General features: G+C 37.3%; 1 protein-coding gene across 1 annotated transcript in view; it reads right to left on the bottom strand.

Moving 5' to 3' along the window:
• The window catches only part of PSME4 (proteasome activator subunit 4), a 57,208-nt gene extending 35,762 nt beyond the window's left edge, over positions 1-21,446 (bottom strand). Inside the window, exons 1-10 of the mRNA XM_088532560.1 lie at positions 21,185-21,446; positions 14,227-14,367; positions 13,626-13,742; positions 8,872-8,916; positions 7,343-7,492; positions 6,639-6,702; positions 3,187-3,261; positions 2,238-2,360; positions 1,713-1,805; positions 690-955 (exon numbers count right to left, since the gene is read on the bottom strand). Of these exons, the coding sequence (XP_088388686.1) occupies positions 690-955; positions 1,713-1,805; positions 2,238-2,360; positions 3,187-3,261; positions 6,639-6,702; positions 7,343-7,492; positions 8,872-8,916; positions 13,626-13,742; positions 14,227-14,367; positions 21,185-21,357 (1,247 nt within the window). The 5' untranslated portion in view covers positions 21,358-21,446. The remainder of the gene's footprint in view (positions 1-689; positions 956-1,712; positions 1,806-2,237; positions 2,361-3,186; positions 3,262-6,638; positions 6,703-7,342; positions 7,493-8,871; positions 8,917-13,625; positions 13,743-14,226; positions 14,368-21,184) is intronic.
• Positions 21,447-23,415: the final 1,969 nt, after the last annotated feature.

Raw genomic sequence — 23,415 nt, 5'->3', positions numbered from 1 at the left:
CAACTGAACAGATAGAGTCTGTTCTCCAAATTGAAATCATAGTCGTAACCAACATGGACTTCCATTGCTCTCTTTCTTGGAACTGCTATATTTGAATTGTTTTCAAATAACAGCAAATTAATCAAGTTCTTATAAAGAGTTGAGCCAAAAAGGTGCGGAACTCGGGAAAGGCTCTTAAGACAAATTAATTTCTAGATTGGTTTTACAACATGGATAATTAAAGGGAAAGTGCTAAAGATTTGCATAGGCACTAGGAAGAAAGCTGTTCAACTAGGAAAAAAATATAGTATTTTGAAATTACTCATTGAGAATTGCTTTTCATCCCATGAGAATTGCTTTTCATCCACCCACTATCTGACATAAAATGCTAATAGCAGTGCAGACAACCTGGGGACCACCCTAAATTACACAAGCTATTACACAAGTTTACGGTGTAAACTCCCTAACTTCCAGGTAATATTTCACTAGCCAGACATTAAAAAAAAAAAAAAAAAAAAAGAAGGAAAGGAAAGTCGTCCTCACTTTGTCCTGACGCAGGTGACTGCTCTGAGATGTGTGTAAAGTTTACCTGTGCAGCACACACTGCTAACATTCAATAGCAGCAGGGATAATCTACTGTTTAATGTGACTTGGAGTATATATTTGCCAATAAGAGAATGGAAAAGTTGCAGTGTTTCTGTAGAACTTACTTCTCAAGTACAGGTGGAATTACTAACTCAGGACGCATCAGTGCAAGGTTCTGCAGTGCTTGAGCAGCCTCCAGGCTTCCAGTTTTACTGAACATAGCCAGAAGAACAAGTTGAATAATGCATTTTACAAACTCGGTAACATCCTGATCAGTAAGTTTATGACTATCAGGCACAGGAGTTAACCATGTCACTTTCTTGTAGCGCTCACGATGTAGCCTCCTTACAACACCACTGGGTAACCTTTGAAGCAGTTTCATCAGTTTGTTCTGTTGGATATACAAGAAATGCTTCATTCGATTTCCATTATTCAGCAATAGCAAAACCTAACAAAGAAAAACTTCAAAAAGTTCTAAAATATAAGGTCATAAGTTGATCATTAAGCTTCTACTGGCAAAACAGCAAGGTTATGCTGCCAACACTTTACCTCTTGTTTCTTTTAAAATAAGGAAAAGAATGGGCAAAGAATACAGTCAAAAAACAAAATTACTCACCAGAAATTTGGGTCCTTGAGAGTATTCTCTGTACATTTACATTTACGTAAACACCCTGTTCTAAAGCGAGTCAGCTCCTCTGTCACAGCTTAGACCAGCCCTACCACTGCAGCTTGCAGCTTTTACCAGCTATCACAGACATGCCCTCGCATTCTCTAGCAGAAAAATCCCCTAGCTACACCATCAAAAAGGCTATACTTCAAGCTAGATATGCATTAAAAAAAAAAAAAAAAAAAATCAACTTTACTTTTGGCTAACCCAAATTATATTTTGCTATCTGGGACATGGTAGGTCAGCAATTCAGGAGGCCTGAAGGAGACTCCCATATGCTGCATTCCCCACATCAGAAGCTTAGTGCAATTTGAGTTACAGTGTGATGACACAGACTGGAATTTAAAGACTCAATATATTATAAAACCAAAAGACAAACGGGTGGGGAACACTGTGCCCCTATCTGCATCTTTGATTTGACAAGTTTGACTGCTAACATTACAGGCAACAAAGTTTTTGTCTTGAGAGGCAAGAAACTCACCAGCCAGCGCCCATTATTTGAAGGATGATAGAAAGAGGCGATGCTATTGAACAATCCAGACAAGTGCTTCTGCACTAGCTTACTTGGTCCACCCTGTCCAAAATAAAACATGCAGCTTTACTATGAGGATCAAGTTTAAGATGAAAAGGCAGCACACAGCACTATGAGATATCAACAAGCATTCCCAATGAAAACAGCCATTGACTCAAAGCATCAAACACTATTTGCAAGCTCCTCCCTCCCAACTCAGCACTAAGCAGCACTCTCTCCCCCATCTGATGTGGGAAGGTATGCCATGAAGTGAATGAATTCTGGACAGCAAGTCTAAGCGTGCATTTGCAGGGGTATTTGTAGCTGGCAGTGAACCAGTAAGATACTGTACTAAAATAAATCCTGGGACAGGACAAAACAGAGCCAAAAAGTTTCTGTAGGAAGCTAAACAGCAGAAAGAGACTTATTTTAAATGCACAGTTGCTTACAGTTTAGCATTAATAGCTTGTTGTATTTTGCAAAAGTGCTACTAACCATCATGGCTGTGATCCACATTACTGCATGTCCTACATCATAAGCATTTGTTAAAAACCTTGGAACAACAACTTGGTTGCTACCCACTGGAAGATTCAAACTCCTCAAAATCCTGGTAAAAATCTGCAAGAAAAAGTTACTTGCTGTTTATTAGCAACATTATTAAAATAGTATCAGTTTAAAACATTACTAGAACAGACTGGTTCCACCATATTTTGTTCCATTCTCTTGACAGAGCAACTATTCTCTGAATAGAAAAAAGGCATGGACAGTTTAATCTCTTGAGACTGAGACTAGGACAGGAGAAGCCTTTTTACAGAAAGCCAAAATATTCCATTTCCTCAAATTCAGAAAAACTCGGTAGCCTAACATTCAAGTTAAGAATCATTTATTTCTTTTTCTGTAATGAGATAACCTGAAATAATTACAAACATACTATCTCGAGTTACATAATTTCAAGTATACTATCTCTTTGATACTACTGAAGAGGCATATGCAGGTGTATCAGTTGCAAAACAAATTTTCACCCATTTCCCTTAAACTGGATCTGTTAATCTAGAAGTCCTTTCCCACAGCTCTGCAACTTGAATGCTACGCAGCAAGCCATGGATCTCTCATCTGCCTTAAACTTGCAATAAAATAAAAATCTTGAAATAGATATATTTAAACAGAATAATCAGTCAAAAGTTTAATTAAATGGGAATTAAACAAAACTCCAGAAAATCCTGGCATCAGATATAGGACCAGAATATTTAAGGAGACTGCATCATGTATGCCAAGGGCAAGTAACAAGGAAAAGAGATAAACCTGAAATAAGCTAGTCTTCATAACACAGTGATACCACTGTGTTACAGTGTAACTACAGGGTAACTACAAATAAAATAAAATAAAGAATAATTTGTTGAATAAATACGATTAATATTTATTTTCATAGAGTGATCAATATTACCTTTGGTACGTATGGATCCCAATCTATATACCCAATGTTGTCAGTGGCCAAACGAGCAAAAAGGTTTACTAGATGCTGAAAACAACCAAGAAACATGAAAATATTCATAAGAATACATTTACAAAAACAGGCATAAAACCTTTCTAGTCTGCCTTACAGTTGCAAGGCAAAAGGTATCCATAGAAGTAAATCACTTGTAAAGTAAGACTTTACACCACCAGAAGTCACTAATACCGTATTTCATAACACATCTGCAGGGAGTTTCTACCTGAAGGAGGCAAAGTCATTACTCAATGCTTATGAGTAAGCAAAAAAAAAAAAAAAAAAAAAAAAGTACAAGTTCCTTGAAACACACAGCCTATCAGCACATACACCCCATCTCTAACTTCAGGTCTTTTTGAAGGTGTACTCAAACTCCTCTCCTCCTCCACACTCTGTATTAACACACAGGACAGAACACACCCACCATCACTCTAGTTTTCTAAACCACTTTGTCACGTCAGCTCTGAAGGACAGTACATGAAGAACAAAACACAAACTTGTATGTGAAGTATGCACTGCAAAAGCCTCCAGCTTTTGTTAAGAAGTATCTTTTCCCCTTTTGAGCAGCTCCCACATCACAGAAGAACAAGCTGTGGTTCCGTTCCCACAAGTTGCCTGTAATAAGTCTCAGAGTGCTTCAAACACAACTCTCAACACCTTTTTACCAACAGGGTGTAGAAGACTTCATATCTCTGTGGTGAACATTTGGAACAAACTCCAGAAGACAGTAGAGAGTCCTCACAAAAAACCTCAATATGAAAGCAATTTTTTGCTTTTGCTTTTCAAGGCAAAATCTTGAAATAGAACAGGCTTCACTTTGGTTATAATGTATACAGACTGGCATGCAAAATGCACTTGGGGATCACACAGTTCTCTAACAGAAACCTCCTATCCACTTCAATACTTTTTGATATTCAATTTTGACAATTTTTTAGTAGAGAACTATTTGGATCAGTTAGTATTAGAAACTGGCCTAGAGAATACTTTGAAGTATGTGACCCTATCCAAATACATTTTAAGAATCCTTTTCAATACAAAGATGAGAAAGATGAGCTCTGGACAAGACGTGCGGTTTGGGAAACCGGGAGAAACAAGGAGAAAAAGCAGTTATCCCAAGACAAACTGCCCCCCGGTTAAGGGAAAGAGCCCACTTTGCCCACTTTATCTGTCAACCTAGAAAACCTAGATTAGACAGCACACACACATGCATCCAACAGCACACTGAGCTGCAGTGATAATGAGCCCAGGTGACTGAACAAATTCAACTGTTCAGCTTCTACAGGAACCACCATATTTCTAGAAAATGGACCTGCTGGGCCTGAATAGTGCCTTGCTTATAAGGTTGGGTTTCCAAATACCTATGGCTTGTCTCTCGGGCATTATTTGTTAGGTAGCATGGCAGTATTGTGCATCCACAAAGAATTAAGACAGCCAGAGAGACCTGTTTCACGAGTCCAAAACAGTCCTGGAAGGTGTTCTGAGGAAAGACTAGGACTAAGGGAAAAAAATGAAGTGTCACTATGATACCCTGACTTTAGAGGCAGGAAGAAGGGGAAGGATATCCTCACCAAAATTCACCAGTACTCCTTTTATGAGCTCTTCCAAGTATGAAAATATGTATCAGATGTTCAAAGCGCCTCATCACTTCTAGGAGTGCCTTTGAGCTATGGTTAAAACAGAAGGAAGGGCTTAACACAATCCCACCCAATTAAAAAGCTTTTGTCATTGAGGCTAAGAGATTCAAAGCACACTTCACCTCTCAGTCTGAAGGATGCAATAGCTTTTGAAAAAAACATAAACTGAGTTCAGGACTATCACACCTGCCACAGCCTGAAGACAAGCACTACAGTATTTTAAGTCACAGTTCTTTATCTACCTCTGCTTGACACTAGAAAATACCCACTGAAAACTTCGTTGCCACGCACCTCAAAGGCGATTGATTCTAGTTTCTTTCAAATAGCAAGTCCAACTCCTGCCGAAGCAAGCCAAGAAAAAAATCTTGCTAGGTACTAGAGGCTTAAATTGAATTGCAAAGCCAGGGCCCACGTGTCTAATACTATCTGAACCCAAGCTTGGCAAAATGAGCGAGCCTGTCTTTTAGATGGACAACGCAGCAGAGGAAACATGAAGCAAAAGCATCGTGGAAAACAAAGATTGTGCCTTCTCAGCAAACCAGGAAATCAGTGGAAGAGCAAAAATATCAGACTCATGAAAATGTTGATTAGAGCAGTTGACAGAAGCAAGCCAAATAATTACACTAAACGTGCGGGCTGTCATCCCTCTGTCAGAAAAAGTAGGTAGAATTGTGCTTTTTTTTGATAACCACCAGGAATATGCAGAAGTGGCTACAGACAATCCTAAATAAAACTTAGAAATAATCTCTGTTCAACTCCAGACAAGCATCAACAGTTCATCAAAACACAGTGGTGAAACATGATTCAAATCAGAAAGACCTAAGCACAAGCTCTTTCATGCAAAAGTTGCCAGAAACCCAGAGACTGTGTGTGCTACAAAGGTGACACTCAATAGTACTACGGAAATCAGCTCTCTCTGAAGATACCATGTCATCGTCCTTGAATATAAAGATAGGAGATTAATGAAAAGAGACAGATGGTCAGTGAGCTTATGTTCATACTGAGTCCAGAAAAAGCCTAGTAATTCACCAAGTTTCACTGCAGTACAGCCAAGGAATTGACCAGTTGACATCAACTGCACCTAAAATGCTGATACCACTGCCTCAAGAATGAGATTTGTTATATTTTTTCAAGCTTACACCTCATCATATGAGATGATCAAAAAGCCACACAGGCAAATTGTAGAGGGTTTTGCTTGAGAGATATTGTCCACTGCTATTTTTGGCCACAGAGAGTGCAGTACCTACTGCTTAGCATTTAGCCTGAGGAAAGAAATACAGAAATGAAGTTTCTACAAATGAGGAAAAGAGAGAAATAAAGCATCTGTCGTAACAGGAGAAGCATACATAGAGTGAACATAATCACAGGCAGTTGTTCAAAGGAAGATACTACATTACTGCTCAAAATTAGGCATCATTAAGAAGGTGGTATATTATAAGGATGGAATTTTACACGGTTCTCACCGCAGCAATTACAACAGCACTTTGCATCATCACGAGCATTAACAGCCATCTGGAAAATGCCAGCATTTCCAAGGGAAGGGAAAGCTGCCTGAGCAAGCAATTAAACAATGCTCACCAAGCACAATGCTGCTTATTTACTGAGCCAGTAACTGCTTGTTAACTGCTTGTTAATCATAAAATTATCAACTATCCCTTCTCACATTACATAAAGCATAAAAAAGTTGTGTCACTGTTTTTTTTAGATGTTTTGCAAGCATACTGTACAAATATTTAAATGAGTCTTCTGTATTTTAGATAAAGAGTAAATACTTACCCCTTCCCATTGGGGAAGATTTTGAACTGACACCCAAAGGCCTATAAATTCATCAAACCAAAGCCTGCAAGAGAACAGAATCAAACTAACTTCAGTGTTGTGAAGGCAACTGCTCCACAGACATATACTGTTTACCCTTCTGGGTGGTCTCAGGAAATCATTCCCCTCCCCAACTCAGGAAAAGAAAAAAAAGAAAAAAGAAAAAACCATAATGGAGACACCACATTTCATCTCATGTAACACCCTCCCTACCCTCAACTTTGATTACAAGTTTCAGGCCTAGATTCCTTTATCTCTTATTGTTTGTCATTTTCCCCTTCCACACAAACATTGCAAAAACAGTCTCCTTATCTACTTCAGCTTCATCATTTTCTTATTACATACTTCCATCTTAATACAGGTAAACCACATGAAAACAAATCACTTTCTAGCTTAAACTATTAAGTCTATTTCTATCATCCGACAGTTAAAATTGCCATTAGCTTTATTCTGATTTCATTCAAGGCCAGAGGTTTAAAAAAAACTACCACAATCACATTTCCATTGCTATTGTTTTCAAATATCAAATTCCATGAAGACATGAACATAAGATAAACTTACATTAAGGAGACAGAATATGTATTGACTCATATGATGTCTTCAGATATGAGAGTTCTTTTTATCAGCAAAAAATACCGCAAGACTAGATATTCAGTTATACTCACTTGAAACCTTTATGATGAAGGTCTGGAGGAAGGGTGGTAGGTAGAAATAACTCAAAGTAGGTGATGGCCTTTTGCATGGTAACATCAAATGGACACATTAAAGGACGCCATTCATCTAACATCTCCTCAGTGGCATCTTCTGGAAAATATCTGAAAAAAATGCAAGTATTGAATGCGTGCAACTTAGCTTTAAAGATAAGTGTTTCTCCCCCTCAAGCTGAAAAATTCTGCATGAATTAGTCATAAATGTCAAGTTTTACGGGAGGACCAAGTAACATGGAGCAATAGAAGAAGATAAGCTGGTATTCCAAACCTCTACCAATCCTTCACAAAACAAAGTTAAGATTCAAGGACACCACTGTACATCACTGTACAGAAAAAAAAACTTAAGATCCTTATCTATCCTTAACCAAAAAAGATTAGAAAAGATGCAAGATCATGATAATGTGCAGGCTGGTCAAGATGCCTATTATTCACATTTGGTACAAGGTAATTCATGATTAATAAAGGCATGAAGGGTATAATTAGGAGACTACCAAGATCCTTATATAAGTATTTTCTTTTAAAAGAAATTAAATAGTCACCAATGCTATGCCGTTTTTAAAACATCCATCTAAGTATCTAACAAATTTACTACTGCAGTTGAAACATGGCCAATTGGCAGTCATGTTACCAGTATCTCAACCTCAAACAAGAGTTTTCCTAAGTGTCACATTTGCATTAAACAAAAACAAAACAAAAAACACTCTTCGGTGACTTTTTCATTTGAAAAGAAAAAGCCAAATAGTCAACAACAAAAAGTAGATTTCTTTATTTAGCTAAACAAACATGAAAAAAAATCATCACATATTTGAGGAAAAGAATCAAGCATCTTTATGCTGATGTTCATTACACTAACCTGCATTGTGTTTAGAATAACACCTTCTACTGGAGCGTTCAATGGGGTAACAAATTGGTATCTGAATTGACTATCTCCATGAAAGCAGTAATTATAAATGGTTATATGAAGAGTAGACAAAGGAGAACTAGCCTCCTCCCTCCATCTCTGCAGTATCTAAGCTGCTAAAGCCAAGCAGTGCAGAGAACAAGACTGGCACAGGTGTACACATTCCGAGTGATGCATATAACAGAATACAAAAGATTAAAGTGAACCAGCCTTTTGATATACAGGCTTCTTAACTGCTTAGATATATTTTAAACATATTTTTATCCAGGACTGTAACAAAAAGGCTGTAAACAAAGCACATGTGCTTTGTTTAAACATTATAGCATGGCACATGACTGTCATTTTGTTTGAAGTAACCCTATGAACTTGAGGTATTGACCACAGAACTGGAGTAGACCAGAAACACCTGCCCATCCCCAGAAAAGTGCTAAAGGCAAACAAGTAGATGTAACATTAAACAAATGACTAGTAGGATTTTGACTTTATTCAGATAATGTTTTAATATTACTTTAAGAAAGGACAAACACGTATCAAAATTAATGAAGCAAAAAAAAAAAAAAAAAAAAAAAAACCAACTACTTACGGTCGGCAGCTCTTCACTAGTGTTTTTAAAACACTTTCTACAGAACTGAAACACAAAACAAAACATTAGGAATATTACGTCATCATGTATCAAGAACGGCATTAAAAGCAATCATTTGCTGATTTTTCCCCAAGAGTCTAATACAGATGCAATTAGATATCCTCTGTGGACATGCATATGCTAATCCACTTCGACACAGACCTAGTCACAAGCATTAAAAAAAAAAAATCACTCTGCTAAACTCCTGATTCTACCTTTTATTTCTTTTATGAACTGCGTTTTCACTAGAGCAAACAAATATCATCATTACTTAGAGATACTGCCTTGCACTCTTGACTACTAACCAGTGAAGAAAAGTAACATTTTAGTGGATGCTGAAAACACAAATAGAGAGACTTTTCTTATAAATATTTATGAAACCCATAAATCAACACAGGCAATTAGACTTCAAAAAGTTATAATTATATTCCAAATCCTAAATCTGTTCTTTTCTACTTGTTTTTGTCTGGTGTTTCTAAAAGAAACAGTGAACTATCAGCAACCCAATAGTTATTTCATTGACTTCTCTCTCACTTAAAGAGCTGATTTAATATAAGTTTTCCAGCTAAAGGTGGGAACACTATTCAAGTTAACAGTGACTGTCTTCTATAATATTTTAACAGGAAGTTCACAGGAGAGGGAGATTGAGATACTACACCAATACTATTCCTCAAATAAAATTTTTTACCAGAGAACTTCCTTGATTTTTTAGATATACTTTCTGTACTCTTAAAAACAAGAACAACAAACAGCATCAAAAAATGGAAGATTATCAGATACAGAAATGCTATTTTTATTGCAAGGAAGATGATAGTGAATGATCATCTTCACGATCTTATAAAAGATCAATTTAGATCAATTACTTTTAGACATATGAATAATAAGCATGCATACACACTCTCTGTAGTCCCATACAAAATAAAATGATTCCACACAAGCCAAATAATATATGAAATGGATAAACCACTATTTCTAGAGAACACTTTGAAAGGAAAACACACATACACATAAAAGAAAAAACAATCATCCCCTCAACACCACTTTGACACTCAGTACAAGCCAGCCGAATTCATGACCTTTAACACTACTTTAGGACAAAGGGACCTCTAGAGATCATCATCTACTCCAACCCCCCTACTCAAGCAGGAACACCTAGAGCAGGTGGCACAGGTTCTGCAAACTCTGACACAAACAAATGCAAATCTGCAACTTCTTCCAGAAAATTTGGAGCTTGCTGACAACTTACAATAACTTTAAGGAAGAGCAGGCAAAGCTAAGCACTCAATATAAACAGAAGTAAGATCAAGTTCTAATAAGCTTATTAAGATCCAAGAATAGTATTTAACCCAGGAAGAGTTATATATTATATGGCGGTTGCTTCCATAGTAGATAAAGGGCAAACCAGGAAGAAGAAGAAAAAAAAAAAAAAAAAAAAACACACACCACAATCCTTAAGAGCATTAAGGATCACCATGAAAAACGGTTGTGTGGTAGAACAACAACAAAAAGCATATTACTACATTCTATTTAAGTATTACAAAGGAGAATAAATAGGACAGGAAATTCTAGGCACACTGATGCTGAAGATCAAGTCTTTCAAGCTCACAAGTTTCACTTAGAGAAATACAGGGAAAGAAGAACACTGGACGGGCTTTTCCCTTCTGTCCTCTGGCCACGGATTTTTCACAGAAACTAAAAAGGAGCAGAAAAGTCAACTAACACACACACACACACACACACACCACCAAAACACCAACGAAAATGCAGCAGACAGAAGTTTCCATGCAAGGAAACATCTGACTAAGATATGGTTAAACCACAAGCCAACTACAGAGGACATCTAGTAAGGTATCAGGGTTATAACTCTGTTAGAAAAGAGCAGGACAACATACCTGGGGAGAACAGGAGGCAATAGGCTGCTGGTTTCCTTACTCACTTTTAACAAACTCGTTCAAACCTCTAGGTAGTGGCTTCTCCTCACCTTTTGCTTAAACTCTTCGTACACCTACTGCTACAGATAGGTTGAAGATATCTAAAACCACCAAGCTAGTAAGTTTATGTATGTTGCTCTACCACTAAATTTAGGTAAAGATTAAAATGGCACAACAAAAAGCAATTGAATACATAAGTCACACTGGTGAAGAGACTACTATAGTTCGTTTTCCCATCTTCTCAGAAGTATTTAGTGCTGACCCAATATTGATAAAAGTTGTTGAAAACAGTGTAGGAGAGATACAGCAAATGCAAGCTTATACTGAAAGGATATCCATTATTTATTGAAATAAAGAGCTTATTCAGTGAACTAAAAGAAATAATTTCTCATCCTAACTGGTCATTGTTCTGATGCTACAGTAGTTTTCTTCGTGTAGGAAGGATACAACCTCATTAGCTTGCACGTGCATCTATTTTCCTCCTGCATTTTCAGAGGAATATAGGTGGGTTTAATAACATATAAACTGATAGTGCTGACTCTTACATTATCAAAGAGCAGCAAATGCATTATTTTCATTTTTCATGATGAATTCTGGCCTTAAGCAACATAGTAGCCCTGTGGCAGACACTTCACTACAAGAACTTAAAGACAGTAAATAACGAAACATAGGAGTTGCCTGCGGTTTCATATATTAAGTTGTTCTAGTGAGTCTCTATGACATACCGAAAAACAAGCATCTCACTAGATTAGTACATCTAAAATTTTCTTCCTCCAAAAAAATGCTAAAATTTCTCCCTGACAACTGCTTAGTTCTGCTTGTTACCAATTTAAACTATTTCTGAATTCATACTTGCACACCCCACAAATCTTCACTATGTTTTCCAGTAAAAAAAATTCAGTGAACTGTTTGGACATGAAATTTTTCACACTTTACTACTTGAACATTAGATCATAATATATTTTCCACAACCTATTCTATGATTTCATCATTTTTAATAGTAAGGTAAATCTATTCAATGACACGTACTCCTATACAAATACCGATTTCGTCCATATTGAGATGTAGTAACTATTCAAATGCAAAATTTACCTTTCACTCAACCCTTGAAATATATATGCTGGTTAAATTAGTTAGCATATAACCACTTTATCAGCCACACACACAGTATATTGTTCCCCAATTAGAAACGTTTACATACAGTGCGACATTCTCATAACAGTGGTGTAATGTTAACACTGGTTTTCTGAAACAATTATTTATGCAGAAAGTTACACCTGTGTGACAAGTGTTACAGTCTAACAGAACATGCAGAAGATTACACATCGGCCAGAGCTGAACCAAAAAAAGTCATTCTTACCACCTACGTAATACATTAAGCACAAATGTTTTAGTTGAAGACAAGCCTGGTCGATATGAACTGAATTAAGGAAAAAAAAAAAAGAAAAGAGAAAAAAATTTAAACATACAATAATTATTTTAACAATTACAAATCAACTGAATTATTAAAAATAGTCACTTGATATCAAAAAAGGTACCCCTCAAAATTAAATTTAAAATGAAGGGTAAGAAAAATATGCACCGTATGAGAACAAATCGCACTGCATATTGAGATGGAGTGTCTAAATCCTAAATATAGTTCATAAAAGATTGAAGTTTCAGACAAGTCATCATCCTGGCTACCTTCCTCCCAGTTTAACTTTCTTTTCCCTCTTGGCAAAGTCTCCTCCCCACTACGCAAGTTTCTCAAAAGTAAATGGCAAATGACTAGTCAATACCACAGGGCAAAGTATACAGTTCCAGCAGGCACTGGCAAACACGCAAAATAAACCAACTAGAACAGGCTCTGCTCCTTTGCATTTTCACTTACACATAACACCTACAATTAGCAAAACTGTTCTATTTCACTAAACTGCACTACCAGACTTTTTTTTCAGCTATGTAGCCTTGAGGCAAACTCAGCATGAAATACTTCCTAAATGACTTAAAAAGAAAATGTCATATATCAAAAATAAGATCTTTTCAGTAAAATGACCCAAGTATTATACTCAAATATTTCTGGCCAGAAAACAACTTTTCTATTATGACAAACTACGCATGAGAAATTAAGTTTTAATTCAAACAGATTTGATTACTTCATATCTTTTGTAATTAAAATTCACAGGATAGGGCCTCCCCCGATTTCATTTATTACAGAAATTGTGACTGCAGAAATTTGTCAAAAGGGCAGTAGAAGAAAATGAAGAAAACTAGTTTTTGTTTTTAAAACATTAGCAGAACATTTCTAGGATTCCCAACTAGGAAGAAATGCGTTAGTCCATACTGTACACTCACTCTGAAAAAAAAAAGTATGTATTTCCTACACAAGGCACTTCACATACTGATTCACATCCAGATTACATATACTGGTAATGCTTAGAACACACACTTTTAATACCAGTACCATTCTTATTTTACTCAAGTCTCATGTAATAAAATTGAAGACATTCAGCCTGAATATCACTGAAATTGGTTAAACTGTGGGTTATTATCCCAAAAGTAAGCTGGCCAAGATACCCATTTTAGGCTATTTAGAAGTCCACTTGACCACATTAATAAAAGGAAAAAATGTCAGAGTGAAAGTAAACCACTGACAGAGAAATACTGAATTCTGTATATGGTCTTGCATACTGAAAATGAAATATAAAAAACTAAGTATATATTCACTACACAAACTCCAAATATCTAAAGCAAATCTGTAAGAGAACCTTCAAGCATTGCAGATACTTTAAAACGCAGACTTACTTAGGAAACCAATTTAATCCAAGATGCTCTGTTTTGGAGTACAGTATCCTTTCCAACATTTCATAAAGTGGTCTCCATGGTAATTCTAAGTCTTCCCTGGAAAGCAGTTCTTTTTTCCTAATAAAATAAAATAATGAGCACATTAGAATTAAACATTTATACTGACACACTTCGCATGGAAATACCACACATAGGAATATTGATGTGAACTATGTTTATCTTCAGCACTTGGCACAAACCAGTGGAAACTCAAGCAAGACAGACACAGACTTTCTCCATGAACACAGGCTAACAAGATCTTCAGGAAAAGTATAAGTAAAATCAAATACTAACAAATTGTGTAACAGTCCTCATTATCTTCTTACTTGAGATTCAACATGTGGCTCTTTTTTCCTTTCCAAAAAAGGAAAAAGAAAACCAATATGCTTTCACTTTCAATTGTAATAGCGAAGTGTTCACATAAGAAAAACTTTTTTAATATCTCCTGCACAGATGATTAGGCAACCTGCAATAAGACATACTAAACCATATAGCAGGCTAAAGACAATGATCAACTACTTGAAGATAAAAATTTCAGCAGTCAGCAGAAATCTGTACTTACTTTAACAGGTTTATCAACAGCCGTGCAAATCCATGCATCATGCTGATCTCCAGTTTTGGAATTGTTACCATTTCATACAACAGCTTAATAAAAAGCACATGATCTTCTTTGCTAAATTTTCTCCCATATAACCGGATATATCTAGAAACAAAACGTGAGATAAATCAGCAATATTTTTAAGCATGCTCATTTGATATAATACCCAAGTCAGATCTTACGTGATTTGCTGTTAAATGAAAATAGAACACACAAAAATAAACCTACTTTCCAAGCCCTGCAGAGAACACAAATCTATAGTAAAAGGATTCTGATCCCTGAAATTAGTAGAGGAAGTACAACATAATGCAGTTTCAGAAAACCTTTTTCTATTATAACTTGAGTATGTTCAGTGTATTTATAAATATATATATACACACACACACACACTCTGTGTACATCTATGTTTTGCTATGTTTCTAAGAAAAGAAGACTCAGAAATGAGAATAAGGCTTTTGGGAAACACTGATTTGCAAACAAGGATAATCCTTACACTTTATTTTTTTGCTTTTGCAAGCCAAGAGGAACAGACATTTAACACACCTATAAAGTGCCAACCCAAAAGAATGGGCAAGTGTTACTCTCTCAAACTACAATTAGTCCTAAGTTTCCTCCAAAGGAAAACAGGATTTTAATTCAAGTTGAGTTAGTGAAATTAAAATTGATTTTAAAATCACAAATAAAAAGTATGCTAAACAGAGATATATATATATCAAAAACATTTTTGTGTTTAGTCAGATGAGGTGAAGGAAGTATCACCTTCAATAAATAATCAGATACAACAAAGACAACCCACCGTCTCCCAAGATCCTACAGTCAGTATAACGCAAGGCTCACACAACAAATCACGAAAACAAGGGCATCATTCTTCCAACTCGGTTACTTGCCTCCAGATGTGCTAACTATTAAGTTTAGTATTTTTTATATCTCTATAATTATTCCCTTTACAAAGGGAAAAACTGTCACAAGCAGCTTGACCATATTCTTATCTTGTCCTTTTGAGCTAGTGCACTTTATGGAGACAGAACATAGGTCAGAAGCTAATAAAAAGTGTTTCAAGTACAGTCCAAATTTAACAGCCTGCAGTAAGACTGAGCAGCTTATTTAGAAACTGAGCTTTGCTGGTGGCATGCTCCATTGTTGTCCCTCATAAGTAGTATTATAAGAAAATGCAGCTTTATTAACACTAATTTTGGAAGAAAAACGTGCAGTAGTCAAGTTTAAAAGGAGAAAATGAATACATTTTAACTGAAAATCACCTACTCCAGCAAAACCTATGCAAGATTCCAGTGCAGAATTTTACATGCTGCACAGCTATAAATCACTACTCACCTGGAAAAAACACTTTCCCTTTTTATTTCTGCTCCAACTATTCTGACAGATTCATGAGAAACATTACTAACACACTGACCTCTAAGTAGCTCTTTGACAAAACACATGAGAACTCTCATAAAATAATTTTTGGAGAAACTTATCCACTGTTTTTATAAAGACTTCACAGAGGTTGGATTAATTCATTGCTAAACAAAAACTAGTGGTGCATTAATGCCTATTCTGGTAACAGGAAAAATGCCTGATCTTGCTCTACTTTTCTGGGACGCAAAACACCCTGTATTTCAGAATCCTACACTGTAATCTGAATGCAGAAACATAAGGAAAGAGATCTCTCTGAAGGACTTCTTGAAATTGACAGAAAATATAAGTTGGGCAACTTTTAAAAAAGGCAAACATGAACAGTTAGTGGTCTACCCACCAATCAGAAAATAAACCATCTTGATTCCTGAATTCCTGAAAAGCATGCATTGCTCACATACTGTTTTGGAAGGATTCAAGGTGAAAGTCTGAAAATTTGTACAAGATAGGTGGGGTACTAATAATCAGGCTAGCATAGAGAACTAATAAATGGCACAAGTAAGAGGAAGAGCTATTTCTAGACTTTCAGATAAAAGGCCTTTGGAAAAGAGTTTACTAGAATTAATAGACAAATCACAGGCATTATATATAAGGATTCTGGATGGTCAGCCATGAAAAGACAGGAGCTGCCAGAGCCACTTCCCTTAGCCTTCACTTACTTTTTACTAAAGAGGAAAACAGTGTTCAGAGTCATGACCATATTTTAAAGGAGCTCACTTGCAAGATAGTGCCTCCCATGACCTTATGCATTTAGAAAGACACCAGCAAATAAGAACAGCATGTTTTACTTTGGACCAGAGGATTCTGAAAACGCTTTCAACTTTCATTTTGTTACTTGTCAGTAACCTGTCACATACACGTTTATCTCCTCTCTCACAAAATTAACTGTAAAGCAAAAAAGTAGGCTTTTTTTTTTAAATGGAAGCTTTAAAAAGACTTCAAAATAGAACTACAAAGAACACTGTGCAAGAGATGTAACATACCTAGATACAAGAGAAAGTGATTGGACTGTTACCTTTCTTGACATTTGCTAACCAGTTTTATTACACCAAATCCCATTTAACTAAAAGTACAGTTATAGAGAATATACTGAGCACAAACATGTCACTATGACCAAGTATAACTAAATGTCACACTGCTCCTGTTTTCACAGCTTCTTTATATAAATGGACAAAGAGCATCACATTTTTAAATCTACTTACTTGCCTTAATCCAGCTGTACATTATGACGAGCAGAAAATAATTATTCCTAACAAAGGGCTAATTCCACTTTCCTCAAAATTCAACAAAATCCTAGCAGAAGGATATCAGAACTTCTGATATTTTCAAAATATTGCCCAGTTTTCCTTGCATAGAACAAAACATCATGATTACTAAAGAATACAGGTTTAATTTTACCTAAACCTGCAGTATACCTTGTAGCTATATATGCATGATCACCATATAAATGTTGGCTCTTGTGTGTGTATATATATTTCATATGTATTTATATAAATACACATATGCGTATATATACACATGCACACATAAATATCTAAGTAGCATTAATTGGGTTTATTCTTTCTCAGCATCATCTCCTGCTTCTGGAATAATATCTTTTCAAGAAAAAGGTAAGCATAAAACTGATGGAAAACTACTAACTTCAATTCTAAACACAAAAATTGATGGAAAATATTAAGACTTCTTAACGAGAGCACATAAAACTTAAGGTGCTACTTGAAATCTTAATTTCATTACTCTTTTCAATCCTGCTTTAAGAAATCCAAAGATTTTACGAGTTCTCGACCTTTCCAGTCAATTGCAAAAAAAGCATAAATAAGTAGTGCTTAACTTTACTGGTCCACTGGGTTTTGATTTGGAGTTCAGCTACGCAAAAAAACACTAATTAATAAGTCAACATTCTGTTTGCATCTCCATCATTCTTCTGCTCAGGATAGCGTCTCTGGAGATTAAAAAAAATAAAAAGCCTACAAACCTCCTCCCTGCCCTTCCCCCTCAAAAAAAAAAAAATCCTTACTGTAAAAGCATTAAGCATACCAAGCTTTCATTCCAGAATTACAATAGGCCTATTTTTAGGAAATGCGCTATCACATGAAGTGGGTTCCCTGAATTGCCCCAGAAAGTTGGCTTTTGTGCTATAGTTGAAAGTTGCCCTCACTTACGAAGCTAAATAAATTACTCTCCTAAACTCCTAGCCATCTAATTTTATTTTCCAGAATGCAAAAAAAAGGATTATCATCTGTTCAAAACTATTATCAATAAAACAAAACACTATTTAAATCTCATATATGTATATATCATACCTCCCAAATATGTATCCAGATAGAAATTTGAGTTTTCTTATGAGGATAAGAAAAAAGTAAATAAAATATTCATAATGCAATAGTGGTTGAAATACTTCAGACAAATTTCACTGACAGGTTTTACCCTCGATATCATTTTTGTGTCCTACAATTCAAAACAGTTGATCCACATTTTTTTCATATCTCACAGTAGGATATTTAGGTATCGCTCTGTGAGAAGGCTCTATCCCTAACACAAAATAACACTGTCCAGAAAAGAACCTGTGTCTGAGCTCTAAAAATTCAACCCTTATCTTTTGAAGTAGAAAGTGCAAAAAGACCCTCATGTGTTCTCTCAACTGCATCAATCAATCAATCAGATGTTCTGAAATTATTAAATGTTTTTATGCTAACTCTCATTTAAAAGCTATGTTCTAATATCTGTGCTGAAACTTTCTATGAAAAATGTTAAAAGGTGAAAATTAAAACAGCTGTCTAAGCTTGAGGTAGAGGACCATGAACGAATATGATACAAGTCCATTTATGCAAATAACTGATGCAACTCAAGTGCTGTTTTCCCACAAACACTGTAGCAAATTACACAATTGAGATGCAGACTTACACTATTACAATAGAATTAGTGTTTTAAAACATACAGATTTTACTGACCAAAGTTGGAGGAGTCTCAGGGTGCTGAAGACTGGACTTCTGAGGAACACTATTAGGACTTAAATTCTAATTATCCAGGCAAGCAGTTTTACTTCTCTAAGAAGTCCTACTAAGTCATAAGCTTCTTAAGAAACTGCCCTATTCCTGTTTTTACAGAAAAGGAAGTTCTCTCAGCAGATGCATGCATTCCAACCACAGACCCCATTTATATCACTGAAAGTTACACATGCAAGAACAATTATGCAAGTCACCCAAGAGGCATTATATCTAAGAAATCTCAATTTTAGTTTTCTTTCCTCACTCAATTCATGACATCAAACAGCTCAAACAGGTTCAGCTGTCACCATGAAATAGTAACTGGTACAAAAATTTTTGAATTTAAATGAAATGTTTTGAGTTTTCACTTTCATTTCTCATACCTCTAGAGTCTATGCACAGCTGTACAAAGCTACAGCAGACCTGAAGAGATAGTACTATACAGGTATATAAACTGAGTGACTTTAAAAAATAATAAAAAAAAAAAACACCTCATTCATACATTTCCATATGTTACACTGTCTGCATTATCTTCTTTTTCTGTACAAGATTCAAAACATGTCAGTCTTGATTCTGATTTATGAATTACTTCACAGCATGCAATGAGAGTATTTTCAGGCTTTTTAAATTCAGATATTTGTAATAAAACTAGGCAGAAGTCTTTTGAAGATTCTTCATTTCTGGTCAAATGTGTACTTTATTACAGCTGGCTAACAAGAAGAAAAGGTATAAAGTTGAGATGAAGGTAGATGAAGTACGCAGAACTGACAACAAATCTCTAGTTTTGCTGTCATAATTCAACATAAGTGTGACAAAATAGAACATCATGTTCTTATTTTTTGAAAGTTTCTTTATCTTAGCCAAAATTTTTTTTTGTAATATTTTATCCCACAAAGCTGTTTTGCTAAATTAAACTGAGGAAGCAAGATATCTCCTATGTTAACCATATCACCTATTTAAAAAAAAAGAAAAAAAAATCAGTTTTCTTCCTTGCCTACAACCAAACACATTCAGTCTTGCTGCCACAAAGAATTACTAGAACATGGCACGAAGAAATCTTGGGATGAAGAGGCATCATACAAGTTGCAAAATGCAGTAAATTTAAACTTCAAAGGGTAGGTGGAAAACCACAAATTAGAGCCTCCTGCCCTTTTCATGATTCATAAGGTGGCACAGCAACAGTTCTCAACAGGCTAAAATTCACTGCCCTGAAGCCAAAACTAGTATCAGAAATTGCAGTTTACAGAATGACTAGTGGATTAATTGTAAACTATACCTGCACATTTTCAAAACATCCAACTGCAGGAGTTACCCTATCTATGGTAGATCTTTCTCTTACTACTACAATTTATGCCAGCTTGATTAGCATACGAAGTTGTGCCACAAGTCCAAAGACAAGAGGCATCACTCTGAACAGTGTGAGCAGGCAGATAGCTAAGAAAAAACACAGTATTGAACTGGGTCCAAGCAGGTTCAGACTGTCTCATAATGCAAACATGTGAATCATTTCGCAACCATCAATGTAATTCTATCTAAGAATGCTTCTTGGCAACCCTAAGGTCACTTACATTTCAATATGTGTATATCAACCAAACTTTTGACCGCCGGATATATATTAAATTGCCAACACTAAAAGAAAAAAAAAAAAGTGAAGAACGCAGTTCTACCAAACCCAAGTATTCTGTTATTATGAAGGTGCACAGAGCATTCATCAAAAACAAGACATTCACATAAACAGTGTGTTGACAGAACCTATAGCAGTCACCTGTCATATGACACCATTTTTATTACCAGACTGGCCAGAATAGGTCATATTAAAAATAAATTCATTAATTAAAGTGTATTTTGTTAAATTCACTACAGAAACTCTACACTCCACTTAGTGCTACTGTAGCTAAACTCCCATGTTTCCAATCTGAATTAAAAAAAAATCCATCTTGTCAACACTCACAGTTGAACCAACACAAACTGCACTTTGCCAGCACACAAGCAATACAGCGAAGTTTTTAATTTCCCCCCCCCAACACTGCTTAAACTAGGGCACCACCTTTGTTAAGAGAGCAGGAAAGCCGAGCAGGATCCTTCCAGCGCTGGGCACGCAGCGGCTCAAACCAGCCCGCTCTGCGAAAGGCTTCATGCTGCTACCGCCAAAGTTGCGAAAGGAGATAGTATAGTACAGTGCCTCCCGCAAGCGGGTTAAAAGGCCAAGGGAAGAAACCCGTGAGGGATAGGTACAGAAATAATTTTAAAATAAATAACACACACGGCACAGCTCGGCTCACAGAATCGAGGAAGTTCCCGAGGCGACGGCCGGGCCCTCGGAAACGAAACCACCTTTGTCCCCGTTTCGTACCCCGCGGCGCCCCGCGGCCTTGTGCAAGAGCCGGCCCCGCGGGGCGGCCCGTGGCGCTTGGAGCCCCCCGGGCGACCGCGCCACGCTCGCTGCGGGCCGTTAGGAGCGGCCGCTGCGCGCCCCGGCCGCTGCGGGCAGCACCGTTAGGTGACGGCCGCCGCGCACTCACGTGGAGAGCTTCCGCGTCCAGAAGAGCCCGCCGGGCCACAGCTCCTGCAGCTGCACGGCCCGCGCCAGGTTGCCCTTGATGTCGGCGAGGAAGCGCGCCGCTTCGGCCTCCAGCTGGGCGCCGTACGGCAGCAGCTTGTTGTACACGAGCTCCTTCTGCGGCGGCGCCGCCATGGCGGCCGCTGCGCCACTCCCGGCCCGGCCCGCGGCGGGTCGCCCAGCGGCGCGCGGTGACGACACAGCCGAGCGGGCGAACGAACAGCAGCCGCCCCGCGCGCGGAGTCACTTCCGGCGTGGGGTGGGGTGGGGCGGGGCGCTAACGGCCGCCCCCAACAGTCGCCACTAAAGGCTGCGTGCGGCGGCGCTGAGGGTAGAGGTCGCGGCGCTGTCGGGCGGGGCCCTGAGCTCCTTTCCGTAGCGGTTGCGCTAAAGCTCTGGTGAGAGGCAGCTCTGTCTCCTAAGGCTGCCAAACACGCAACAGTGGGATCTCCAAACAACCTCGGGCGAGTTCGGGAAAACTAGGGGAAAAGGGATGGTTGTAATCAAGCTACCATTCTTCAAGCATCTAAACAAACAACAGGATTTTGTGGAAAGGCCATGATTCCCATTCATGCTTAGAATTAACTTCTTGTGGTTTATTGAAGAGTCCTTTGGTAAAATGGCTCTGATCCTACGCAGAAGTCATAACAGAAATGTTCATCTCTCCCCTGTCCTAAATTGTAGAAACTCAAAAGGGAAAGTGCTTATTGTTCCACAAAATATTTATTTTAATTAAAATTGGGGATTCCAATCCATTATATTAGTGCTTGTGAGCTGAACACATGCTGCATTACTGATAATAAACTGTATACTGTGTAAACCTCTTTCTCACTGGGGTTGAGGGTTCCGCAGTGATACTGATACTTTGGAGATGAGTATTCGACGGCATTTAGGAATCTGTGCATAAACCGCTGAGAGCGACAATAGCTGCAGCCTGGGAGTGAGGAAATCAGGGAGTCTCCTACAGACCGTCAGAGCCCAGTGTTGAAGGGACGGTTGAAAGGATCCAATGCTTAGACAGGCACAGGAGCAGAAAGTCTGTGTTTTGGTTCCCTTGCCCTCTTGATAGCTCTGCTGAGAGTGCGAAATGAGTGTGTGAACAAGTGTGAAATGAGAGAGGGCTTCTGCACCAGAGATAATCAGTTACAGAGTTTAGTAGCAGACTCCATAACTGTCAAAGATTTTTATTTGAAATAATGATGTGAGACTGTGAAGTGGAGCTCAGCGGTGCCTGGTCCCACCATTGACTTATGTAGGTGTAGGATAGAGCCTGCGATGGATATATGATAATACTACCAATAGCTGTTATCTCCAGCTGTCCCCTAAATATAATTGTTAATTGAATTTCCCCCCCAAGAATTACATCGTGACTGTACAACAGCTGCAAGCTGATTAGATTTAAAGCTGCTGACAAGGGCACATCCTGTTTTCTGATCTTTTTACTCAGATTAGCTCTGCTTTTAAGTTAATGGCTAACTAAATGCTTAAACATTTTATATTGAGAAGAAAAGCAAAAGAAAACCTAAGTAAAATAAGCAGAGGTTGTGATGCTCAGGCTTTTCCCAAGGCATTTTCCTGCAGGAAATATTTATTCTTATATGACTTTTGTTTCAGACATTTTTATCAATACTAAAACTAGGCCGCGGGAAATGTTCTGGTGTTGTATTTATGTACACTTGTGTATGAAGAGTGACACTACTTGATTTACAGGAGTCAAATAATAATCAGTGCTATAATGTTCTCTTGGAGAAAAGTGCTAGTAGATCAACATCATATAAATAAGGTTTTACCAGGGGCCTAAAGGAGGCTCTATGCTGCTCCATAACTCTCCCATCAAGATTTTTTCCTGTAATATTTTGGGAAAGCAAAAGTATATAATCACTTTTAGCACACCAAATCACTCGTTTCTTCAAAGCTTCAGTTAGAGTAATTATTCTGCATCGCAGGCTGAGATTAGGGAAAAACAGAAACTTTGCTAATTTCCCTTCACTAAAGTATTAGAGGAGTCAAGCCTTTCTGAACAGGTACCGAAGAAGCAAAATTAACTGCATTCTATTGCCTCATATTTACATCATCCAAAACAATGTATACATGAATTCATGTGCTTTCTGGCATGAATTAAAAAAATGCAACTTTAGACTTAAATAGTCTAAAAGTGCCTTAAACCTAAGAAATCTGAAATTACTTTTAGCA

Source organism: Tinamus guttatus, unplaced genomic scaffold, assembly GCF_059628265.1.
Source record: "Tinamus guttatus ecotype Peru unplaced genomic scaffold, ASM5962826v1 Tinamus_guttatus_pri_ptg000033l, whole genome shotgun sequence".
Classification (NCBI taxonomy): domain Eukaryota; kingdom Metazoa; phylum Chordata; class Aves; order Tinamiformes; family Tinamidae; genus Tinamus; species Tinamus guttatus.
This window is presented reverse-complemented; position numbering and strand designations above follow the sequence as displayed.